A 22,938-nucleotide genomic window follows, 5' to 3' on the forward strand; every position below is an offset into this window, starting at 1 on the left:
ACTGGGTGACGATGAAATGTAAGCATATATATATATATATATATATATATATATATATATATATATATATATATATATATATATATATATATATATATATATATATATATATATATATATATATATACACCGTGGCAAAATGTTATACGTGCTGTACGTACACGTACGCATCAGACTGTGAATTTCGCCGGCCGGCGGCGACAGGACGGGTTTGGACTATCGCGTGGCGTTGTGCATGCCGCAGCTGCTGGCGACTTGGATGCTTGCATCAGTTTGGGACGAAGGCGGACGGCCAAGCGTGGCACTAGTTTATTAGCGAGCAGTTGGGAGGCCCGCGCGACCGGGATCGGGTAGGTGCATGGTCTCGACCGCCTCAGCTGGTTCTGGTTGTGGCGAGACGAGAGGCAGTTTGCGACATGTCCAGCCAGCTGTCCAGCTGTGTCTCGAGGCCATGGAGAGAGTTGTTGGTTGGCCGTGTCTCGATCTCCGCGAGCAGCTTCCTTACGATCAGGGCAAACGAGGAGCACAATTGGGTTATCAAAGTCTGCTGCTGCGTGTTCTTCAAGCAGAGACTGCAGTGAGTACAGTAACATGAACAGCGGCGATGCCACTCGATCCCGAAGCTCTTCTCTATTTTTTTTCCTTTTCTTTTATTCTTTTTTTTTTTGACGAAAATCTGGGAGGGGATTGCTTGGGCGCTCGTCTGCCAAACGATCTGGTCTGCAGCAGCGGCGCAGTAGTCCAGTGGCTTGTAGAATCTTGAGATCAGTTGGGAGGGTGTGAGACGGAAGAAAGGAACCGTGTTCGGTGTACTACTCCCTGCAGAACCGGACGGTGATCGGATAGGGCCAGAGAGCTCGTGTCCCTTTTAACGTGTCAGCCAGCGTCCGCCAGGGGGAATAATATCTCTGCTGTTCTGTTTTAAAGTAGGCGGTTTTAGGTACCCAAACCCAAACGAGAGGTAACACATGGCCAGTGTCCGACCTAATCTGACCTATCACCAAAGAAACGAGCCCTGTTTGTTTGTTCGTTCTTTACAAACGACAGGTTGAGCCGTCGAGGGGTTCAGTGCTGGACCACGGTCAAACCTACCCTATACTTAGACCGTCTCAAACAGGTCCTCTAAACGGACATATACTCTAAATTTTAGAGAAAATTCTCATTATCATTCTCTTAAAAGAAACAGGTCCTCTAAACAGCCGTATACTCTAAATTTTAGAGAAGATTCTCATTCTCATTCTCTTAAGAAGCGAGTATGCACCTGATCCACGAATATAATATCATATACAACTCTTAAAACTTGAAAATGTTTATTGATTGAAAATGTTTCGTTATTGACGTGAGAGAGATAGAGGAACAAACATCAGACATGGTATTAAATATCCAAAACATGAAAACTACGCCAGAATGTCAGGTACAGTATGCCTGATGCATGACATGCTTTAAGACGTCACCTACTACAAGAAATAGACTCATTTCTACATGCTTCATATTCAATTCATGAAGCTATTATATGCAATCTTAAGAATAATATAATGTGGTAGAATCTAGGATAACCTGTAGACAGTTCCAATGCTAATGAATGTAGTGGCAAACTGGTGTTAGTTGGATTGGGCAATTAATAATCTTTGACGTACTAGCTTTAAGATAACATGTGTACAATTCTGATCAGTAGATGGATCCCGAAAAATAAAAAGATTTTCTTAGGTGACCATACTCAGGATTCAGGAAGCTATTGTACACAATTATTGTTCCGAGCAGATAGACTTATTTTGACTATGTGGCCTAAAGAAGATAACCTAAACTAGAAGAGAATCTGTTTAACATATGGGTAGTAAGACGGATTAAGTGGTTGGTCTGACAAGTTGAAGAGTTCATTTTTCAGACCAAACCACCAATCTTTCATTTATTCTTACTGTTTCTTATTTGATTCCCAAGGCACCCTCAATTGAAACACAAAATCAACTGCAAACACAAGACAATTACTATATTTGAAACACAAGTTGAACTATAAACACCAGTAAAATTTACTGGCAAAAGGAAAAAAAACTGAAACCCATGATAAGCAGTTGAGCACCATGTTATTGTTATGACATAGTAAACATATAAGGGCTTGTTCGTTTTACTCTCAATCTATATGGATTGGGTGGGATTGAGTGGGTTTAAATCCCAAACAAGTCAAAATCTTTCATAACGTTTTCTAATCCCATTTAACCCATGTGTGATAGGAATAACCGAACAAAGCCTAAAAAAAGGCAAGATCACATCATAAGTTCATAACTCATAAGAGTAAAAAAACCCTAGAAAAGATGATCAAGCATGGCAACCAGAAGGAAGCACGGAAACAAATGAGTGAGAAGATTGCGCTGTATATTCTAGTAGAATAAAAACAAATAAACAGTACAAAGCCATCCAGCAACTGCAGCATGCCAATGATCTGACATTCCAAGTTTCTAATCGATCTGCATGTCTGACAGTCTGACTAATTTGCTTAGCAGCTAAAAAAACGGGTGTTCAGTACAAAGAAAAAAATGCATGTAATAGATGTGCATACTTAAAACATGTAGACGAATGCTATTCAGTACCTAAAAACTGCCAATAATCCCAGATGCCATTATACTAGTCTTGAAGATGATAACATTGATCAACCATTTAAAAGAGACTTGAAATGATAATCATCAATAGTGGAATAGAGGCAGGCCAAATCGACCAGGCGCTGGGCAATGGCCCTGCATGTTTAAAGGTACATAAGACTTAGCTTAATGCATGTGCATGTCAGCATGTTATGAAATACATGACGAGAGAGTTATATACATAATTTGTGCTCTTGGCATTCCAAGTCTCCTTGCCACTTCATCAACATGTACTCCATTTTCAAGTGCACTGCATAAAAATGAAAGCAATGATCAATTGCTCAATTCAGAACTCCAAAACAAGAATACATGCTTGGAGAATCAATGTGAGGATTGAAATACTAGGCATCTTAGTTGAGAAGATGCCCAATGCAAAATTGGACAAACAGGGAATTTTGATTCGACTGAAAACTAAGAGACAACTGGATTCAATTCATGGGTCACACTTGTTTCAATCTCAAAGCCCTTATTTGGAATCCATGGGAGTCATCTAAATGCAAACTCTTCGCTTGGCTTATCATCCGCAACTGGGTTTGGACCTCGGATAGGCTCGCAGCACGTGGATGGCCGCATAGTCCTTCTTGTCCGCTCTACATGGGGCACCCCGAGACAAATATCACATTATTGCTGGTTGCCGCTACTCGAGGAGAATTCGGGACGCCCTGGCATCCTGGCTCTCCATCGGCCATTTATCTTCAGCTACCTGGACGGACTCCACTTCGATCAAGCAGTGGTGGTTCATGGTCGGCTCATCCGTTGTGCCCAAAAAGGGGACGCGCTCCCTGCTTCTGCCGGTGGTCTAGCAAATTTGGCTGGAAAAGAACAACAACACTTTCCAAAGGCGAGAGAGGTCAGTGGCAGACCTACTAGCAGCAATTAAGGCGGAGGCAAGGCTGTGGGGTGTCGCAGGTGCTAAGCACCTTCTTGCGCTTTTACCTCTGGTGTAATTATGTAATCTTTTTGTACTCTTCCTGCGGTGCCTCTTGGCTACTGCTTGACTCTCTTCTTTATTAATAGAAACGTGCACAATCTCGTGTCGTTCGTTCAAAAAAACTAAGAGACAATCATCTTGATTCCTTGAAAAATTAGAAGATCACCAAACAAGTAACATACCATAGCTTTAACATTTATGACTTGACAAAGCTCATATAGTCACCTAAGTTATTTACATATAAGACTTCAAACAAAAGGATCAGGCAGGAATCAGATTAGATTACTAGGTTCTTTGTGAAACTCCATAATATTGTTACAGCTTACTTCACGACACACTGCTTGCATCAAAACACACCGGATGTAGGTATCAGACCAGTTTTTTATGTGCATTATGATTAAAATATGTCCATGTAGTTACAGCATAGGTCATCATCACTTTATAATATCCAAATGAAGCAGCAAAAATCATATTCATTTAAATGTTAAAAGATGTAACTGAATGAATGCCACTAGACTCTCTCACAAATCAATGTTGATCTACGTTCTTTTAACTATTATTTGAACATAAAATTAGCTTGTACATATTCAAAATGAACTGTCCAACTCTCCTTTTGGAACACACTGAAATACATGCAGGGCACCAGAATAGCAAATCAAGAATGTATGTAAGGCTGGAACTAACTTTCAATTACTGGGATTATGGCTTCCCAAGCTTGTGACTACAAATAAGCAAATTATTACAGCCAAAGTTTAACATTTGTTTCTCGAACACGCAGGAGAACTGCGCATCATTATATTAAGAAGAAAAGAGGAGTCCAAGCTAGACCGAAATGAACAACACAAACAATACAAACTGACATAGCCACCTAAGCCAAAGTTTAACACTGCTTAAGATCTTCTATCGTTTATCATAGTTTAAAGCAAATATCATCTTACAGTATATCTGGTTGTTGCATAACCTCCAAAACCATACTTTGCAGATCGTGCTGTTGTCCACCAGTAAACTGAACAAAAATTATCTCAACCAATCAGTTAGAAGAGGCAATTAGGCAAACATACTTACCCAATAGAAAAGACAGTGAATGATATAAGTTGGCGAATATAATATAAGGTAGCAATGAAAAGTGCTAGGACAGGCAATGAACTATCTCAATTCAGAATATCATAATGCTCAAGTGTAGAATTTGCAGATCAAGATCAACACAATCAGATTCAGGTAAATACCATGACTGACTCATAGATTCACGTACTTTAGCAAGAAACTTTTGAAAGTGATAAAATAAAGAGGTTTCTTACTTGGTTGGGTTGAGTAAAGTGAACTTGCTGTTCTCCAACTCCACCAGAAAAGGGTGCATGAGTAGATGCGTTTGTTTGAAGTGATGAAGGGAATCGCCCTTGGTTTACTTCAGGAGCAAAATCAACGTGATGCTCTCTTACTCCACCAGAGAAGGGCATATAAGCAGGCACATTTGTTTGAACTGTGTGAGCGACTTGAGCTTGCATCTCGTGAGCAGACACATTTGCTTGAACAGCACGAGGGAATTGATCCTTCATCTTCAAAATGAAAAGGAAATAACAGCTTGTCTGCTTGTGTTTTCATACAACATCAAAATATAACTGACACAAAAAATTGCCATTTGCTCTAATCACCTTTGGCCGGACATTTTCCAAATGCACATACATACATTCAATGAAGTGCAGCGCCAATTCATTGAAATTAGTAACAGGCCTGTAAACAAAATTACAATGATCTAAGTACTAGTTGTTGTGGGAAACTCTAACCCTAATCGGGGTTGGGAGTGTATTAAATAGACCAAGTAGTTGGCCAAGCCTATTACACAGGGTAGTCAGATAATTACAGGAAGACTCAGCCAAAACCCTAAACGGGATTCTAACAGTTGTAAAAGTTGGTACAGGTTTTTTTTAAAATCATGGTAGATGTATTGGAACTTACAAAATACAAATAAGCAAGAAACGATCAAGTATTCATAAACATACGCTACAATAATAAGCTAGGTTCTTACAGAATAGTTACTTGTCACATTCCTCACTCTGAAACTAACAAAATATAAGAGATTATTAACTAATCCAATTTCCAGCGTGGACGATATTGTATTGCAGCTGGCACTAGGCTTCAGAAGATCAACCCAAAGGAAGAAGTTGTGCAAGGACTACAATTAAAATAAAGTTCTTTAGTGTAGAATAAGGATCAGATCCATCATCAACGGTGCTTATCATTCACTACAAAATGTAACCTATAAAGCTTTACGTTAATCCTATCCAAATGCAAGCTCAAAGAAGAGTGTACTGCCTAGACTAGATGTTACACTGTCTTTTCTGTGTAAATGTAATGGACATAGATCACAGCTCATATAACCTGATATATAGAATACTCAGTCCACTTAAGGATTGGAGTTTTTAGGCTGTCTCCAGCAGTCTTCCTATCTCATCCTCTATCCCTCTCTCTATTTCAAACTCTACTATGTAAATAGTGCAATCTACGTTGCAAAACTGTCTTCCATGGTCATATGCATGCTCTATTGAGCATGGTCTTACCCCATCCAATATGGTATTTATCTAGGCTTCTCTCTATCCTCCCCTCTTCTAGCCGCCACCTACCCCCGTTGGCCGACGGCGGATTTCTCCTACTGCCGCCGCCGTCGGGGCCATGGCTGGCCTTCCCCACTCCTCACCCCTTTCTCGCTGATGGGTCGTCGTTGTTGCCCTCCAGCTGCCCTATCTCTTCCTGCCGCCAACGCTGTCACCCCTACAGTTGTCGTCGGCGCTCCACCCCTGGTGCAGGGCCTGGGCATCCCTATGGGTGACAATAGGCTCTAAATGTTACAATATAAGATTTAAGGATCGGATCGGATTAGGATCGGGCCCTATTTATATTCATTTTTGAACTAAAATTTATTTAGCACCCTACCATTTTGTGAAGAAGCATTTGGATCGTGATCCATTATCACCCCTAAGCACCCCGCGTCGTCGCCTGCCCCTGCTGGCATGCACGCACCCCTCCTGTGACTATACCATTGTCGGCCAGCGCTGCTGCAGCCACAGCCACCCTTGGCCTGGGCGTAGCTGGCCCAGGCCATGGCCTAGCCACTGTCGGCCTGTCTCCAATCAGCTTGGGTGTGGCTAGCTAGGGCCTCGTTTCTGCCGGCCTCGATGTCATCGGCATGGTCCCGGGCAATCTGGCCATAGGTGCCACCCTAGATACCACTCCCTCTATTCTAGGTGTCTACTTCAGGCCATCTCTGTTTTTCACGCATCCACCGACTCTGCCACCCGTTGATGTGTCGGTTGCCTAATCCACTCTGGCGACGGCCCTCACGGGTGCTAAGGTCGCTGCGGCAGCTGTCTAGGAGTGCAAACATGTTGCTACTCTCGCCTGGGAGCAAGAACACACTGCTGCTGATACCCTCGCCAGGCAGCTTGCCAAAGTTGAGCTCCATCTACTTGGCCCTCCCTACCTCGAGCCTCGCCCAAAGCCCCCTATGGTTCCCTCTAGTTCACGTCATCCTCGACCCGGCTTTCTCCATCTACGTCCGGTGGTGTAACCTCATCCTCCTCACCCTACAGCGCTACGCACTCAATAACCACATTCTCACCAACACGACGACCCTTACTATCCCCCTCATGGCGATGGATGGATAGTGCCGCAGTGGTCCTCTCCTAGATCCTTGGGGTGGTGTAGGATTAAGGATACCGGCTAGAGGGGGTGAATAGACGGTTTTAACTAAATTTAAAGACACTTGCACCTCGTTTGGATGTAGATATTGGAGCGTGGAATTGGGAAGTGGAATCAGCTTTCCAAAATTCTATTGTTTGGTTGCGCATAGAATTGAGATTTGGAATCAGAGACCCAATTATCTGGAATTGGACTATAGCTAGAAACTTTCTCCTAATACAGAGCATCACCCATCTATATTGCATGAAATTAGACCGCCTAATTTCAAACTCTAATTCAGTGACATCCAAACAATGGAATTTGAATTACATCTCATTTCAATATCATGAATGATTTGGTATTGAACCCAATTTAATTCCATGCCCTCCAATATCAACATCCAATCGGAGCATTAGCAAATTTAATTAGTACAACAAGAGAATCAAATTCTCTAGCCTAGCTAATGAAAGATGATACAAAGAAAACACAAGTAAAAGTGATGAAACAATGTAATGAACAAGCAAGACACCGGATTTTCTAGCGTGGTCTCCGTGATTTGCCAATCACCCCTAATCCATGTTGAGGTGGATTCAATGCACTCACCCGCTCCTCTATGAAGACACCGTAATCTCTTGAGCCGAATGGTCAAAGAACCGCTCAGACCTCGATTCAACTAATGTCACTTTTCACCGCTCCGGTAAGGCAAGCGCAAGTCTCTCACAACTGAATCTGCGACCTCTCCACAACCTTCTCGTCGGAGAATCCTTCACCAAGTCATGTATGAGGCGGCAACCTCTAAGTGTAACAAATCAGCGACACTTGCTTGATGAATCACCTAGTGCATCAAGGATCAACAACTTGATGCAATGCACTAGAGCACTTCCAAACTCACTAGAATGCAATCCCTATTCAAGAGTGTGAGTGAGAGAGGTTTGAAAGCTTGTATGTGCTCAATAGATGGCTCAAATGGTAAAGAGATGTGTCCAACACCCGTGCTCCATCTATTTATAGCACACCTCCAAAAACTAGCCGTTATAGGCAAACCGCCCCCTTTCTGCACACTCACGGATGGTCGGCGTCCTCTGGCCGGACGGTTTGTCCATCACTTTAACGACTACTTTCAGTTGAAAACCTATCAAAGCTGTTAGAAAAAGTGAGGTGCGAACGGTCTGCTGACCTCAAACAAGAGTACGCTTGTCCATTGCGACAATATCAGCGTCGTCTACGTATCTGTTAACCCTGTCGAACACTAGCACATGTATCATGTTGAGACCGAAATTCACTTCATCCATGAGCACATTGCTGTCAGGGATGTTCGCGTTCATCACGTCTCGACAAGCTCACAGTTTGCTGACATCTTCACTAAGAATGATCCCTCCTTATTGTTCTCGAAGTTTTGGTATAGTCTCAATGTCTGTCGTGGCTACAGTTTCGCCTGTGGGGGTGCTAGATTGTGTCTTTTCTGTCTAAATATAATGGACCTAGAGCCCAGTCCATGTAACCTGATATATATGGAATACTCGGCCCACTCAAGAGTTGATTTTTACCCCATCCAATACTAAACAAACTGAGAAATATAGGAACAAGTATAACACGGAAAGACAGTAAACCAGCCTTAATTTCCAATGAAAATGCATGCAGCCTTCTAAGTTTTAATGTCAGTTTCATCCAACAATAACAAATTAAATCTATATGTGAGATAACGGGTTAGAGCCCAAAAATAATTAGTATGAGCAAGACCATGTTTTCATGGTCAAAATGTATGGCAGGGGACCACAATAAGAGATAAGGGAGGCAATGCCTACACAAATGCATGCTCACTTGCCCTTACATCTTTCTCAAGAAATGATTCAACTTCAATTCCAATCAGCTTTGATAAAAATATCCTAATAACAAGGCTAGCATTCCATTCTTATGATAAACCTTATCTCACTGAAACGTTATTAAAAATTTACTGTAAAAGCAACAGTCAAACTTTATGCATAGATAAAAATTTGGATCAGTAAATCTTGAATAAACAGCCTGAATACATTCTATGAACAATTAAGATCCATTTTACGGTAACGAATTATATTGGTAAAATTTCGCAAACAAGACAAGCATTCCATCAAAATTAAAAGTCCAACTAAAATTGTATGCATACAGAAAATGAGGTAGAAAAGCCATCGGTACCAAAGGAACTTAGATCCTTTACCTAATAGAGTGAGCAAAACCATGCTGCTTAGCTTGAAACCCTACGAGAGTAACTTGAACCTTGAGGTATAAACCATTCCTTCATATACACCAACAAACAAGTAAAAAAACAATTACATCATATCAGCTTCCCGATAGCTAAAAGCAAAATGCCAAAATCTTAAATCACTTAAAAAAGCTAAACTCAGCGCTTGCCAACATCAGATATACATACTGGACGAAAGACACTTCCTTAGCATCAATATCGTCAGTGATCCTGCATCTCATGAAAAAATGTCACATACTGTACAGCCTCAGCGCTGCATCTAGCGAAAGCATGAAACACTAATCGCGAGTTCGGGACTCACCACCGCATGAGCGCGATCTGCCCGGTGCCGTCATCGAGCGTGAATGACACGCCAGCCTCCATGTTCATCACGCTCACCGCCCTCCCCAGAAGCCAAACCTACACGCGCGAGTTGGGGGATTTTCCCAGAGCAATACCGAAGTAAGCGAGCCCGCACGGATACAGCTCTGGGGGGTCCGAGGCTCGGGGGCTTACATTGGTGGCGTCGACGCCGTCAATAGAGATGACAGGGTCGCCACCACTGGTCGCATCAGCGGCGGCGAAGGAGCGGGCGATGTGGCGCACGGTGGTGGGAGAGCATCCGGAGCAGCGGGGGTCACGCGACTGCAATCGGAGCGGCGGACGGGGTTAGCGATTTAGGGCTCGGCGAGAGAGAGGGGGGGGGGGGGGGGGGGGGGGGGGCTGGAAATCAGTCACGAGGAATCGAGATTACGAACAGACCTTAGCCAGAGAAGGGGTGGCGACGGCGGAATTGTCAGGCGCCGCGGTGGCTCGCTGAGACGGCAAGATGGTCGGCCCGGTGAAGTAGGAGGCCGCGGCGGCCATCGTGCTCGCGTCGGCACGGGTACGGTACTGCGGTTTCGGTGGGGACGGTGACGACGAAGGGATTTTGATCGAGTGGAGTGTCGGCCTGTGATGGCGCCGTGGCGGCAGTCGTTTGAGCGGGAAAAAATGGCTTGGGTGCCCTCCCGCAGGCCGCTGCTAAGTGATTTCGGCCTGGCGTGCGTGCTGTGACCGTAGGCCCTTGGCCCGGTTCGGGGCGGCCGATATCCTCGTCCCCGCGGAGTCCAAACAAAGGCCCAACAAGTAAAGACGGTAGAGAGCTGAGGCCTGCCTGACTGACCTAAGCGCCAACGTCAGAACCAAACGCGGCCCCCTTGCCCTCTCCTACTTCTCCTCCCCCGCCCCGCCGCCATTCCCCCCCCACTCTTCACCACCGCAGCGCCGCCGCGTACAAGGCGATTAGGCGAAGCTGCACCGGAAGGAGAAGGAGAGAAGCGAGAGTCTCCCCAGCCAGAGCAAGCCGAATCCGAAGCTAGCGGAGAGGAGAGAGGGCTGAGTGAGGATGCCGACGGTTACCTGCAACGCGTGCAACGCGGGGTTCGACGACGAGGAGCAGCAGCGGCTTCACTACCGCTCTGAATGGCACCGTTACAACCTCAAGCGCAAGGTAACGTCGCCCCCTCCGCATCCTACTTTCTGCCGCTAGCGAGTTCTAGGTATTAGGTATTTAGGTTCATCGGTTCATGCGGCATGACTTGTGACTAGAATGAGAGGAATTGAGGATTAAGACACTCCGGTATCGGGATTTTGGGTTTCTTAACAGGTAAGGCCTTTGAATGTTTGCAAAACATCAGCCTCTGCACCTGAGCCTTGTAGTTTTTTTTATGATTTCGTGATGTTTGTATGTGAATAACTAGAGGTACTACTGTGGATTTCTAATTTCTAAAATTGGGTCCGTGAGATACTTGAAGAGTTCCAGTTCAGTCATGAAATAATTAGATTAAGAAACAACATGATATTTTCATATTCTTATGAACAAAAAAACAAACATATATTGGTAAATTTGTGTGCTGGTTATAATTGGGATTACGTGTTTAGAACTGTTCAACTTCTTCTTGTCTGTTTTATTATGTTATTGCTTCCTTGCGTTGCGTGTTGAACTTCAGTCATGTTTTGTTTTGATATGTAAATTCTTCAGGTGGCTGGAGTTCCTGGTGTCACAGAGGCTCTGTTTCTGGCTAGGCAAGCTGCTTTGGCGGAGGGGAGCAAGCCTGCTAGCACCCCAATGCTTTACAGCTGTGCTCTTTGTGGAAAGGAGTACAGAAGCTCGAAAGCTCACGAGCAGCATCTTAACTCGCGATCACATCTTTTGAAAGCCTCTCAGGAGCCCAATGCCTCTATTGCTGGTATCACGATAGTCAAGCCACTTCCTGAACGAGTCTCACGAAGAGCTCCATCTGCAGTAGAGGAGGATCAAGACGACGATGAGGAAGAAGAGTGGGTTGAAGTTGACCCAAGTGAGATGGAGTTGGCTGATGAGTCTACTTCAAACATGCAAGAAGATGAGCACTCCTCAAAATCAGATGATGACATGGATGACCTTGAAGAGTTGGATATCTCGTCGTGTTTCATGTGTGACCTCAAGCATGACACCATAGAAGACTGCATGGTCCATATGCATAAGAAGCATGGGTTTTTCATACCTGACAGTGAATACTTGAAGGATCCCAGTGGTCTTCTTACTTATGTTGGACTGAAGGTATACATTTTTCACCAGTGTAATATCGAATGCCATATGTGTGCAAGCATGCTGTTTAATCTTCACGTTGAATTGGTTATCCTACCTGCAGGTGAAGCGTGATTTTATCTGCCTCTACTGCAATGACAGATGCCAGTCCTTCTTCAGTCTAGAGGCTGTCAGGAAGCACATGGATGCAAAGGGGCATTGCAAGTTGCGGTATGGAGATGGTGGAGATGATGAAGATGCTGACCTCGAGGAATTCTATGATTACAGCAGCAGGTTTTGTTCGGTTCAATTCTATGTTACTAAGTTTGTTATTTTTAAACGGTCAATGCTTATTCCTGTTTTCTTATGGGTTTTAATTTGGGAATTGAGTAATTGGCCATCCCTTAGCACTTCACTTAGGGAATGATCATACTGAGACCGTATTCATCTGAAGACTGGATTGCACCGTGGACTCTAGTCATAATAAAATATACTTCTGCATATTAGTGTTGATAGGTTGCTGGATGTGTTTTTTAATTTCAGAAACCCATATCGTATTATCATGTTTTGCTTAGCTGTCTGATCATGTTGTTGTCTTACTGTTTGGGTTGTGCTGTTGAAGTGTGATTCCCCGATATTCCATAAAATTGCTTAAACTTGTGCATCATTTGTTCATTGGCAAAAAATAATTTTGAGAATGCAGACTGTTATTCAATCTTAATGGTGGTACAATATTAGGGTTTTTTATAACAAGTAGAGAAGTAAGGTAAAAGTTTTGGAGATCTGTACATACCTTATTCGGTTTTGTAGATAATCTTAGTTTTTTTTGTGAGTCAACGAAGCTTGTACGCATCTTACAATATTACTTCTGCTGCAGTTATGTTGATTCAGAAGGCAAGCAGTTGATTGCTGTTGATGACTTGAACAACAACATTGAGCTGGGAATCGGTGGGTCTGAGCTAGTAATAACAAACAAGAGCGAGAAAGGCACTCGGGTCAGAACCCTTGGCTCTAGGGAATTTATGCGCTACTATCGCCAGAAACCACGGCCTTCTGTTGCACCAGACCGTGCGCTTGCACTTTCACTAGCTTCCAGGTCTGAATCTTTGTGCTGTCCCCTTGTTCATTGCGTTGTCTTCGTATTACTTCATTAGCTTTTGGTTTGACACCATTACGTATGATCTCTGTTTCTACTGCAGCTACAAGAGCATGGGTTTGGTGACAGTGCAGTCTAAGGAGCAGATGGTGAGGCTGAAAGTTCTCCGTGCTATGAACAGGACCGGGGTCGAGACTATGCGGAACAAGATCGGAATGAAGAGCAATGTGATCCGGAACCTCCCTAAGAATTGCCCGCACTAGACAACACTGCCTTCTCCTGCACCCTATCTGGAGCTTCTCCTGGCATTTATATGGTGTCTTATGGTTTCTTGTCTGTCGCTGACAACGTTGGCGCTTAAGATATTTGGAATAGGACTACACCTTCCATAGTTTTTGTTGAACTCTGTGGTGCGGAAGCAGCTGTTGCCATTATGGCGGAAATTGCTGACGCCTCATTGAACATGTTTAGTTTTTATTTTGTTAAAAAATTGGGCAAAAAAGTTTGATGCTCATATTCATCACAAAAAATTGTACTTGTCGGGTTATTTATATCCGTTCCCTGAATACTATCTTTCACTCTAATATATTAATCACTCAAAAAGTCAAACAATCAAAAAAAAGTTTGATTTCAAATATAACAAACCATATGATTTGCATAACTTGATTGTTTGAACAAACGATAACTGGAGAAGGATGTTCTTTTAGCGAAATTAAGTTTTATTAGATGCCAATAGTGGTATTAGGCTGTTTTTGTGGATTGTATAAAATAGAGAGACAGTGGATCGTATAAAAAAATAGGGGTTTAAGTTTTATTAGATGCCAATAGTGGTATTAGGTTGTTTTTGTGGATTGTATAAAATAGGGTGACAGTGGATCGTGTAAAATAGAGGAGCAATGAATCGTGTAAATGATAATTTTTTGTAAAGTTCGAAATGAAGACAACCTTATGTGGGTATATTTTATCGTAGATATATAGGCATGGGTAGTATTCATATATATACTCGTACTCGTCTATCCAACAAATAAATATTTTGCGAATCAACGTATCCGTGAGTAAAAAATTGTTAGACCGTCTCCAATAAATACCAGTAATCTTAGTTCCAAACCATAATTTAAGGATAAACGAAAATCAATCCTCCAACAGATCCTAATTAACCCTCCTTATCCATCTGCACGTGTAAAAAAACCTATTTCCCTGCGTAAATGTTCGCACTAGCTCCTCCCAATCCCCAGCCTGAACCCAACGAAGACGACGTCGGACACGGGTCAACGCTGCTCCACGGCTCTTCTGTCTCCAGCTTAAGCATCAACTGACGCTCGGTTGCGCAGTCCCTCACTCTCCTCTGTTGGTGGCTCGACAGCTTTTCGTCGCATCGCATGTGTGGGCTGCGATTGCTGCGCCGTAGTGAGCTGCGACGAAGAAGCTAGGCCAGCTGCCGTACGGGCGACGACGACAGCGTCGTCCCTAGGATGCGGGCGGAGCGAGGGGCCGACTGGCCAGATGTAGAGGCGAGGCGGCGGTGCTCGGTGGGGAGCAGCAGGAGGAAATGCTTCTCGCGGGATAGAACAACGTAAATGTTGTCGTAGTGGTCCTTATGGACGGGATGGGTGTTGCCGATCTAGAGGTTGACGGACCTCGCGAGGCTGGCACGGGCTGAATGAGTCTAGGAGTCTGTTTGGTCTGTGAATAAATATGTTATAATTTATTTAAACTTAGTCGTTCGAATTGAATAATTATTCATAAACAGAAAAGTTAGATAAAATATAATAACTTAGATAGCAAAACAAACCTATCTTAAATTCCTCTATAATTAAAATTAAATAGATTGAGATTTAATCCTATTGGTCTTCTTCGATTCAGACATAATCAAATAAGACTTTAAAGTCAAGACCATCGGCTCTTATCAGTAGAAAAGTCGAAGACGTACTACTCTCCTTGAGAAAAGTCCAAGACGTACTTTGATCAACAGAAAAGCCAAGGAGAAGCATTTGTAATGTTTTTTTACATATTTAGGAGGCTATTGGAGAATGATTCTTTTTTTTAATCTAAAACGTTATTAGGGAGCTCCCAGTCTAGAGATATTAATGAGGAGCTAATAAATTAGGAGCTATTGGAGATTCTCTTATATAGCTATCTTTCGTATTGGATAAAACTGTAGGATATTTAGATTTCGAGTGTTCATTGTCATGTTTAGAAAATTTCGACAAGCAAACCCATGGATAGGTAGACGTTTGGATGTGGGTCAATCACCGTGCACAGCACAATCGTCGTTTGGAGTTGGAGCCAGAAATCCCACGTGAGGCGCCTTTGTTGCTCACCGGCCGCCGAAGCAGCCCGAAGCGAGAGAAGAGAGGGAGGCGAGGATGCCGGCGGCGACCTGCAACGTGGCGCTTGGCACCGCTACAACCTCAAACGCAAGGTATATATATATATATATATATATATATATATATATATATATATATATATATATATATATATATATATATATATATATATATATATATATATATATATATATATATATATATATATATATATATATATATATATATATATATATATATATATATATATATATATATATATATATATATATATATATATATATATATATATATATATATATTATATATATATATATATATATATATATATATATATATATATATATATATATATATATATATATATATATATATAATATATATATATATATTATATATATATATATATACTTCAGAATTGGTTTGTATTGTAACATACGAGTATCTTTGTATCGGGAAAAAATTTACTGTAAACCAGGATGTTTGCAGCCCCTTACAACATGGATAGACCCTACATGCAAGTCAATAAGACAACTAAAACGTTATCTAGTGGATCTATATAAGTCTATTCTCTTTTTTGTGAGAGGCTGAAAACATCCTGGTTTACAGCCGGACTGCAGAAAAAAAATTTGCTCTCTATATCACATTAGGCTCTGTTTTCGACATGCAAGGGAAGCCGCTCTATCGGAATCGGAGGATGGGAAGGAGCTGTCAGAAAACAGAAACACATGGACGGGAAGGGCCACTGCAAGGTGCGGTACGGGGACGGCGGAGACGACGAGGACGCGGACGTCGAGGGTGAAGAGAAGGCTCATCAGCTGATGGTCATCGCAATTCGCAAGCTACTATACCGTACGTACTAGGTGTACCTATGCTCATCAGTTGATGGTCCTTATGAACGTCGATGTTTTTTTCCCTCCTCCTTATTTTCCATTTCTGATCATCATGGTGCTTAAGGTATGTCGAGTTTGAATATAACTTCCATGTACCTCTTGCCCAGGGATGAAAGTGGTCCGAAACTGTTATGACAAATTTAATATTTTAAATTAGATATATATAAAATCTGATGTTAATTTTTTCTTATGTTATTATTAGTGATATTATTAGAAATAAAAACAAAATATTGTATAAATCGTCTTATGTATTATTTGCTCTCTACAGGTGCGAAAAATACTGAATTTGTTTCCGAATCCATATCGACTTTTATATCATTTTATTTTGATAGGTTTAAGTTTTATGAATCTTTACATGCTCAATTTTATAAACAAGAATATAAAATTGTATAGTAGATTATATATCTTATTTATTTATAATAAAAAATGACTACAAACTGATTAATGAATAAACACTGTTTCCGACCATTTTTATGCCTTAGAACTCTGCAGTTGCGAAAACAGACGAATTTATATTCAATCCTGGGTCCCTTTTTTATTATTCTTATTAGTTAAAACTCTGTCCAGGCCTGCGCCGGCATATGTGTGCGTTTCTTTTTTTTTTTTTTGCCTTGCGTGCGTGCGTGCCACGTGCTATTCCAGACGCGAAGTTGCCGTTTGCCTCTTGGACCGCATCCGATGATGTGACGCTGACGCGCAGGGAGTTCCCCACTTTTTTTGGTACCACATTATTATTCTGTGCTTGCATTCGTCCACATCGTCGACGTCGACCAGCAATTTTTGGCACGTCGTCGCTGTCAAGGAGAAACGTCCTCCTGAGTTCTGACTGACTCTGCAGTTTATTACAACGTTTTTTTTTCACGTTTTGACGTGGGTGAAAGGACAAAAGAGCAATCGTTTTTTCCTTTTTTTTGACTTCAATGACGCTGCACAGACATGCATACTGTTCCGGTTGGAATTAAAACTATACACAAAAATACACTACATATATATAATGCTGCAGTTTGATACGGAGAGGCGAGCACACCAAATCACCAATAGATTACATGGCCATGTTGCGAGCACAGAGCACATGAATTCCATGTGAATAATCAATGTTTTTTTATGAAAACCCCATGGAAATGAGTTCTAGCGACAAATGGGTAGTAAAAGCGTTCAACACTTGACCAAACATCTGGAAGGAAAAAAAAGAAAGAAAAGAAAAAGAAGGGGAAAGCCGCACAAGGCAAGCGGCGGAAAATGTCAAAGGACCGCAGATCGCCGGCCCGAGGACACTCTCTCCCCTCCTCTCCCATCCGGCATCCCCGCCCACTCTCTCTCCTCCCCTCCCCTCCCCTCCCCTCCTTTCTCTCCACTCGTCGCACGCAAGCGCAAATGGCTCTAAAAAGTCCAACTCCAAACCTAGACTAGAGGCCCCTCACCGAGGCGACGACGCACGCAGCCGAGCGCCACTCCGCCGCCGCCGCCTCCTCCTCGTCCCCGTCCCGCGCCGCAACGGCCTCCCCCACCCTGCGCCCGCCGGCCGCCCCTCGACGGGTCGAGCGGAGCGGGGAACCCATCCGTCCGGCCGTTGGTCGCTCTCGCTCGTCTGGTGTTGGTGAGTGACCTCCAGCTGCCTTGTTTGACTTGGTAGATAGATTTCCCTTTCGGTTTGTTTCGTTCGCAGTTGAATCCAGGCTCCTGGATTTTATTTTTTCCCCCCGCTTCGTTCATCGGTTCAGTTCACTTTGCCGATTAGCGTGCTCTATCGAGTCCAATACAATCCGCTCCCGCCCGTGGTTCATCGGCGCGCAGAACCCGCCCATCTCAGTTGACGCCGCGCCGTGGGAGTTAGCTGGTTTGTTTTTCGATGTTTTCGTGGTGGCGGTGGGTTGGTGGGGGAGGGTGAGGGGGTGTTCGAGTGAACCCCGTCCCTCCTGGGACACGGTATTTCGGGGGGTCGGAATCAGAGGCACATGTCTAGTTTTTTTATCTCTCCTTGGATGAGGATTTTTTCCAGGAATCGTTTGAGTTTTTTTTTTAACCAGAACTAGAAGTTATGGTTGTGGCAAATAATTTTGTCGGTGAGTTCCCGATTTTAGCGTCAGATAGTCATGTGGTGTTGTAGGGAATTCATTACATGGACATTAGGGTGTTTCTGCCTTGCTGCCATACACTGATACACTATTATTTATCATATTGTCAATTGTCTTTCGATGGAAATGCTCAGTCTATTCATCATCACACATATATCATTTGTGCACTGTATTTTCGAATGAGCAAGCTGGAATTGATCTGATTCGCCTATTGGTGTCCTGTAGGTTGTAATGAGAAGCTGGACCTGTTAGGCCGAAGAGTTCTCGTTGCAAGTCTGTGCCTCAGCGATGGGTTCAGGCAACTTGATCGTGAAGAAGGTGGTAAAGCACAGCTCCTTTGATCTGGACATACAGCTTGATAAGAGTTGGATGGAGGATGTTACCTGCCCGATCTGCCTTGATTACCCTCACAATGCAGTGCTACTGAGGTGCACGTCTTATGAGAAGGGATGCAGGCCGTTTGTTTGCGATACAGACCAGACCCGCTCAAACTGTCTTGAGAGGTTTAAATCTGCATATGAACTGCCTTCCAATGTGAAAGTTTCATCTTTAGCCGTGCCTCCTCTTGATAGCATTATTCATATTGTGCCGTCTAACGCAAACAACCGCCCCAGCTGCCCTTTGTGTAGAGGTGATGTTATTGGGTGGGTTGTTATTGGTGAGGCTCGGCTGCATCTTAATCAGAAGAAAAGGTGCTGTGAAGAGGATTGCTGCTCGTTTGTTGGCAACTTCAATGAGCTTCAGAAGCACACGCAACAAAAGCATCCTGATTCACGCCCTTCAGAGATCGATCCTGCTAGGCAAGTTGATTGGGAGAATTTCCAGCAATCTTCTGATATCGTAGATGTCTTGAGCACAATACATGCACAAGTTCCAAACGGGATTGTTCTGGGAGACTATGTGATTGAGTATGGGGATGATGACACTGGTGAGGACTATGAAGTTTTCCGCAGGGTCAGGACGAACTGGTGGTCATGTATTTTCTGCAGGGCGTTTTCAAGATCTTCAAGAAGTCGTAGAAGATCCAGAGCAAGGGAAAGAATAGGCAGTGGAAGGAGGAATGGCAACCAGGTTAATCTAGAAAATTTTAACCTCGTGGTTCCGACACAACCTGTTGAATTAAGGGAAATTAGGTTTGATGAAATTGATGATGAATACATAGTCACAGGGGCCATTCCTAGTATCGCAGCACCGGGAAGAATGGCTAGTTTCCATTACAGGTATGCATAAGTAATCCTTTTAAAAAAAATCCTCACATGTGGTTGGAGTATATGCTATTGCAAATGTGTAGTACTAAGAACCAAGGGTCCTTCAAAAAGACGAAACATACACAGTTGCACAACATGCTCATGCTATTTCGAATAAACCAAATAAAATCCTTAACGGAGATTATGTACAATACACAACATGAAAGGCAAACGTCAGCATGATGTAGTTTTTGTTCTTGTCTAATTGTCTTACATCTATGGTGCCAACTCGAGCGGGTGACCTGTTCTTTGGCATGTTTCCTGTCTCACCTGTGGGTGTTAATGTGCATGATGAATGCTTCACAATATATATTCTGTACATTGCATTTTCGTGGGTGTAATTTTTAATGTATGTTGCTTAGGAATGCATCACCTAAGAAAATGCTGGAATTTTGTCTACACCCTCGAGCTCGAGGGAATATTTAGATCTGTTCTATATAATCAGTGTTATCCGTTGATAGTATTTTCATCTTTAAATGGAACTCTGACAAAATTCAATTCGTCTTTCAAATCTGACTCTTTTCATATGCTGCTTCTGTGGATGTAGGGATACAAGATATGGACGTTGATGCATAGGGTCTGCAGTAAAAAAAGGAATAGATGTTATGCAATTTACCGATCAACGTAACGTTGTAACTCCGCTCATTTGGATTCCTTTTCCACCTGCCCTCGGTAGGTGCTGCCGCAGTTCAAACTTATCTGTGCATAAAAAGTAGCAACAGAACCTCGCTGTTCGTTTGAATCAGGCCTCGTCATTCTAGTTTCGATCTTGTATATATTTAGCACCCGTCTCTATAGGATGTTGGTGACAGTTCTTTTCGGAATGCTTCTGCGATGTAGCGCGGTTTTACATAGTAACCCTGAAACAAACTTCAGCCCGCTCTAATGGGGATTTGTTTGGAGACTCGTGTCTCGCTGGGTAGCCCTTCAGATAAGAGCTTCTGAGCCGTCCATGGTGATGCTGTTCAGTTAGTTTAAGATGCTATAATATTGAGACAAGCAGGGAAGGCACGTACTGTTGACGTTTCCTTTTGACCCTACCGCCTGTGTTATTCTAATAAACGCATGTCTTGTACATTCTACATCCTGCTCCACATAATTGAGCTTCGTGCTAGGACTACAATTGTTTTAGTGATCTTGCCGGTGAGTTCCATAACAACTGGAAAGCACCTTGCGAATTCTTTCAGCTTACCTCTATTCCTGTCGATTTGCCTGCCAGTTGGACTGACCACGTCGCTGGCAGTACCCTATCTTGATCAGCGAACAACCAGATCAAAGCACTAATATGATATCGCCGACACTGGTGCCCGAATGGTCAGCTGTCTTGGTGGGTAGCACATTTGGAGCAAAATCACTTTGTGGATGCAAACAGCAGAGCTTTTACTTCTTTTTTTTATGTTACAGTATATAAAAAGATCCGTAGCACCAAGAGCTTTTACTAACCAAAGGATTTTCAGAATGTGTACATTATATTTGAGGCAGACGACAGAAATGGGGGCTGGCAGACCACTAACCACGGAATTCGCTTGCTGTAACAACTGATAATAATTGGTATAACGTCTGAGTATTTCTGTTAGTACCAGTGATCACATCCTCTATGCAACTTCTGTTGGAAAAGCTTTGACGCCTCCTTGTCCTTGATCATCTGAATCGTATGCTGCTGACGCTTGACCTGACCCTCTCGGCTTCTTGGTATGTAACCCTCACGTATCTTCCGTTTAGTAAGTAGTCTCCATCTTCTCCACTTGAGTGACGATCGGCTTCTCGGAGGAGCCTCCATCTTCTCGCTTTTAGCGACCACCGGTGTTCTGGCGGCTCGTGTTCCTCGGTGCCGTGTGGTTCTGCGCGGGCGGGAAGCATTTTCGCAGCAGGTTTGTTCGGCCTCTTGGCGGCAGCGGCAGGAACAACAGATCCACGTACGTTACCATCGATGTTGTTCCCTCCTATTTCACGGCTGTGGGCGTAGGCCGTAGCTAAAATAAAATGATTAGCTTATAATAAGTTAAAAATTATTATGTTTTTAACGTATATATGTGTTATTTTTTTATTAATAACAACTAATCTCCCCGTCTTAAATTAAAATTCGTTTTAGTTAAGTAATGGGTTCATACGATACATGATGTTTATGTTTTATATATGTGTGGTTCATCTTCATCCATATAAATATAGACATAAAAACAAACAGCTAAAATGACTACTATTTTGAGACAGAGAATATTATATATCGTATATATACACGTATATTCTATTTGTTGACATTATAGTTATAGTTATATATGTATTAGCTCCTCGCCTAGCCACCCTCAACCCTGTTTTTTTTTGCATTTTAGCTATTTTTTGAAACAAATTCATAATTAGCCCCCTGGCGGAAGTAAACCAGTTTTTGAACCTCTACTCGGCGCCAAGACCCGTGGCGTCGAGGTGATGTCCACGCTGGCACGTGCGCATTGCGCTGGCTATTGATGTGGCAGACCTCGGCGCCACATATCTTGGAACCGAGATCTGTTATAAGAACAATCGTTGGTCTCTTCTCAAGCATTTTCCTCCTCCGTCGTTGTTCTCTCTATCCGCGCTCCCCGCCGCGCCCCGCATGAACGTCGGCCCACCGCCACGCGCCATTGACTCCGCCGAACGATATTGCCACCGCGCCCGCAACCCCGTTCATCGTGATCATCGTCAGAAACTCGCCCCCGACAGCGCGCGTGAAGGTATGTACATGTTAGTTTATGATATAGTTAGTTAGTTAGGTAGGTAGGTACTCACTCTGGTGTCCTATTAATTGTTGTTCAGGACAACGACACAGTCTCCAAAATATAGTTTTGACCAATGTTTTTTTAAAAAAAATACAAATAAACTCTTAATACATTTATACTTTTATAAAAGTAAATTTTAAGACAAATCGGTGCATATAAATATTAGGTTTCAAAACTAAATAACAAAATAGTTATTTATAGTCAAAGTTTTATAAGTTTGATTCGAACCTTGTCTAAAACAACAATCAATAGGACACCATAGAGAGTTTGTTAGTTAGTTTAGTTTAGTATATAGTTAGCATGCAAATTTGTTAGTCAGTTAGTTTAGTTAGCTACCAAGTTTGTTACTTACTTAGTTAGTTGGTAATTTAGTTAGCAATTTAGTTTGTTAGGTTACATATATAGTTATTAATTTAGTTAGGTTACATACATGTCACATTTTTGTTAGGAATTTAGTTAGTAAACTTCGTAGTTAGTTTCTAAAGTTGTTGGTTAGCTTGTAATTTTGTTATTTAGTTTGTGCAGTGAGGTAGATA

At 42.6% G+C, this 22,938-nt stretch overlaps 3 protein-coding genes across 3 annotated transcripts; 2 read left to right on the top strand and 1 right to left on the bottom strand.

The window, feature by feature from the left end:
• Nucleotides 1-2,351: 2,351 nt before the first annotated feature.
• Nucleotides 2,352-10,416, bottom strand: LOC100285903 (OB-fold nucleic acid binding domain containing protein). The gene is made up of 10 exons (NM_001158792.2): nt 10,220-10,416; nt 9,974-10,102; nt 9,780-9,877; nt 9,647-9,688; nt 9,434-9,511; nt 5,217-5,295; nt 4,863-5,120; nt 4,503-4,570; nt 2,815-2,883; nt 2,352-2,729 (listed from the first exon to the last, which is right to left on the bottom strand). Exons 1-10 carry the CDS (start codon nt 10,322-10,324, stop codon nt 2,645-2,647), a joined length of 1,011 nt encoding a protein of 336 aa, NP_001152264.1. The 5' UTR covers nt 10,325-10,416; the 3' UTR covers nt 2,352-2,644.
• Nucleotides 10,417-10,630: 214 nt separating this feature from the next.
• LOC100284880 (uncharacterized) lies at nt 10,631-13,617 on the top strand. The gene is made up of 5 exons (NM_001157775.2): nt 10,631-10,949; nt 11,481-12,041; nt 12,133-12,302; nt 12,886-13,104; nt 13,208-13,617. Exons 1-5 carry the CDS (start codon nt 10,845-10,847, stop codon nt 13,365-13,367), a joined length of 1,215 nt encoding a protein of 404 aa, NP_001151247.1. The 5' UTR covers nt 10,631-10,844; the 3' UTR covers nt 13,368-13,617.
• Nucleotides 13,618-17,562: 3,945 nt separating this feature from the next.
• On the top strand, nt 17,563-20,549 carry LOC100193250 (uncharacterized). Its single transcript, NM_001138399.2, has 3 exons — nt 17,563-17,924; nt 18,628-19,622; nt 20,197-20,549. The coding sequence occupies exons 2-3, from the start codon at nt 18,691-18,693 to the stop codon at nt 20,216-20,218; spliced, it is 954 nt and encodes a 317-aa protein (NP_001131871.1). The 5' UTR covers nt 17,563-17,924; nt 18,628-18,690; the 3' UTR covers nt 20,219-20,549.
• Nucleotides 20,550-22,938: the final 2,389 nt, after the last annotated feature.

The sequence above is a fragment of the Zea mays genome, chromosome 5 (genome assembly GCF_902167145.1).
Source record: "Zea mays cultivar B73 chromosome 5, Zm-B73-REFERENCE-NAM-5.0, whole genome shotgun sequence".
Taxonomy (NCBI): Eukaryota; Viridiplantae; Streptophyta; class Magnoliopsida; order Poales; family Poaceae; genus Zea; species Zea mays.

Bases quoted from the DNA above. Each gene is read 5' to 3' on its own strand.
- LOC100193250 (NM_001138399.2), top strand. From the start codon at position 18,691: ATGGGTTCAGGCAACTTGATCGTGAAGAAGGTGGTAAAGCACAGCTCC. The intron at 19,623-20,196 runs GTATGCATAAGT...CTGTGGATGTAG, and splicing joins ATGGCTAGTTTCCATTACAG to GGATACAAGATATGGACGTT.
- LOC100284880 (NM_001157775.2), top strand. From the start codon at position 10,845: ATGCCGACGGTTACCTGCAACGCGTGCAACGCGGGGTTCGACGACGAG. The intron at 10,950-11,480 runs GTAACGTCGCCC...TAAATTCTTCAG, and splicing joins GTTACAACCTCAAGCGCAAG to GTGGCTGGAGTTCCTGGTGT. The intron at 12,303-12,885 runs GTTTTGTTCGGT...CTTCTGCTGCAG, and splicing joins TTCTATGATTACAGCAGCAG to TTATGTTGATTCAGAAGGCA.
- LOC100285903 (NM_001158792.2), bottom strand. From the start codon at position 10,324: ATGGCCGCCGCGGCCTCCTACTTCACCGGGCCGACCATCTTGCCGTCT. The intron at 10,103-10,219 runs GTCTGTTCGTAA...CTCCGATTGCAG, and splicing joins CCACCCCTTCTCTGGCTAAG to TCGCGTGACCCCCGCTGCTC. The intron at 2,730-2,814 runs GTATATAACTCT...TTAAACATGCAG, and splicing joins ATGCCAAGAGCACAAATTAT to GGCCATTGCCCAGCGCCTGG.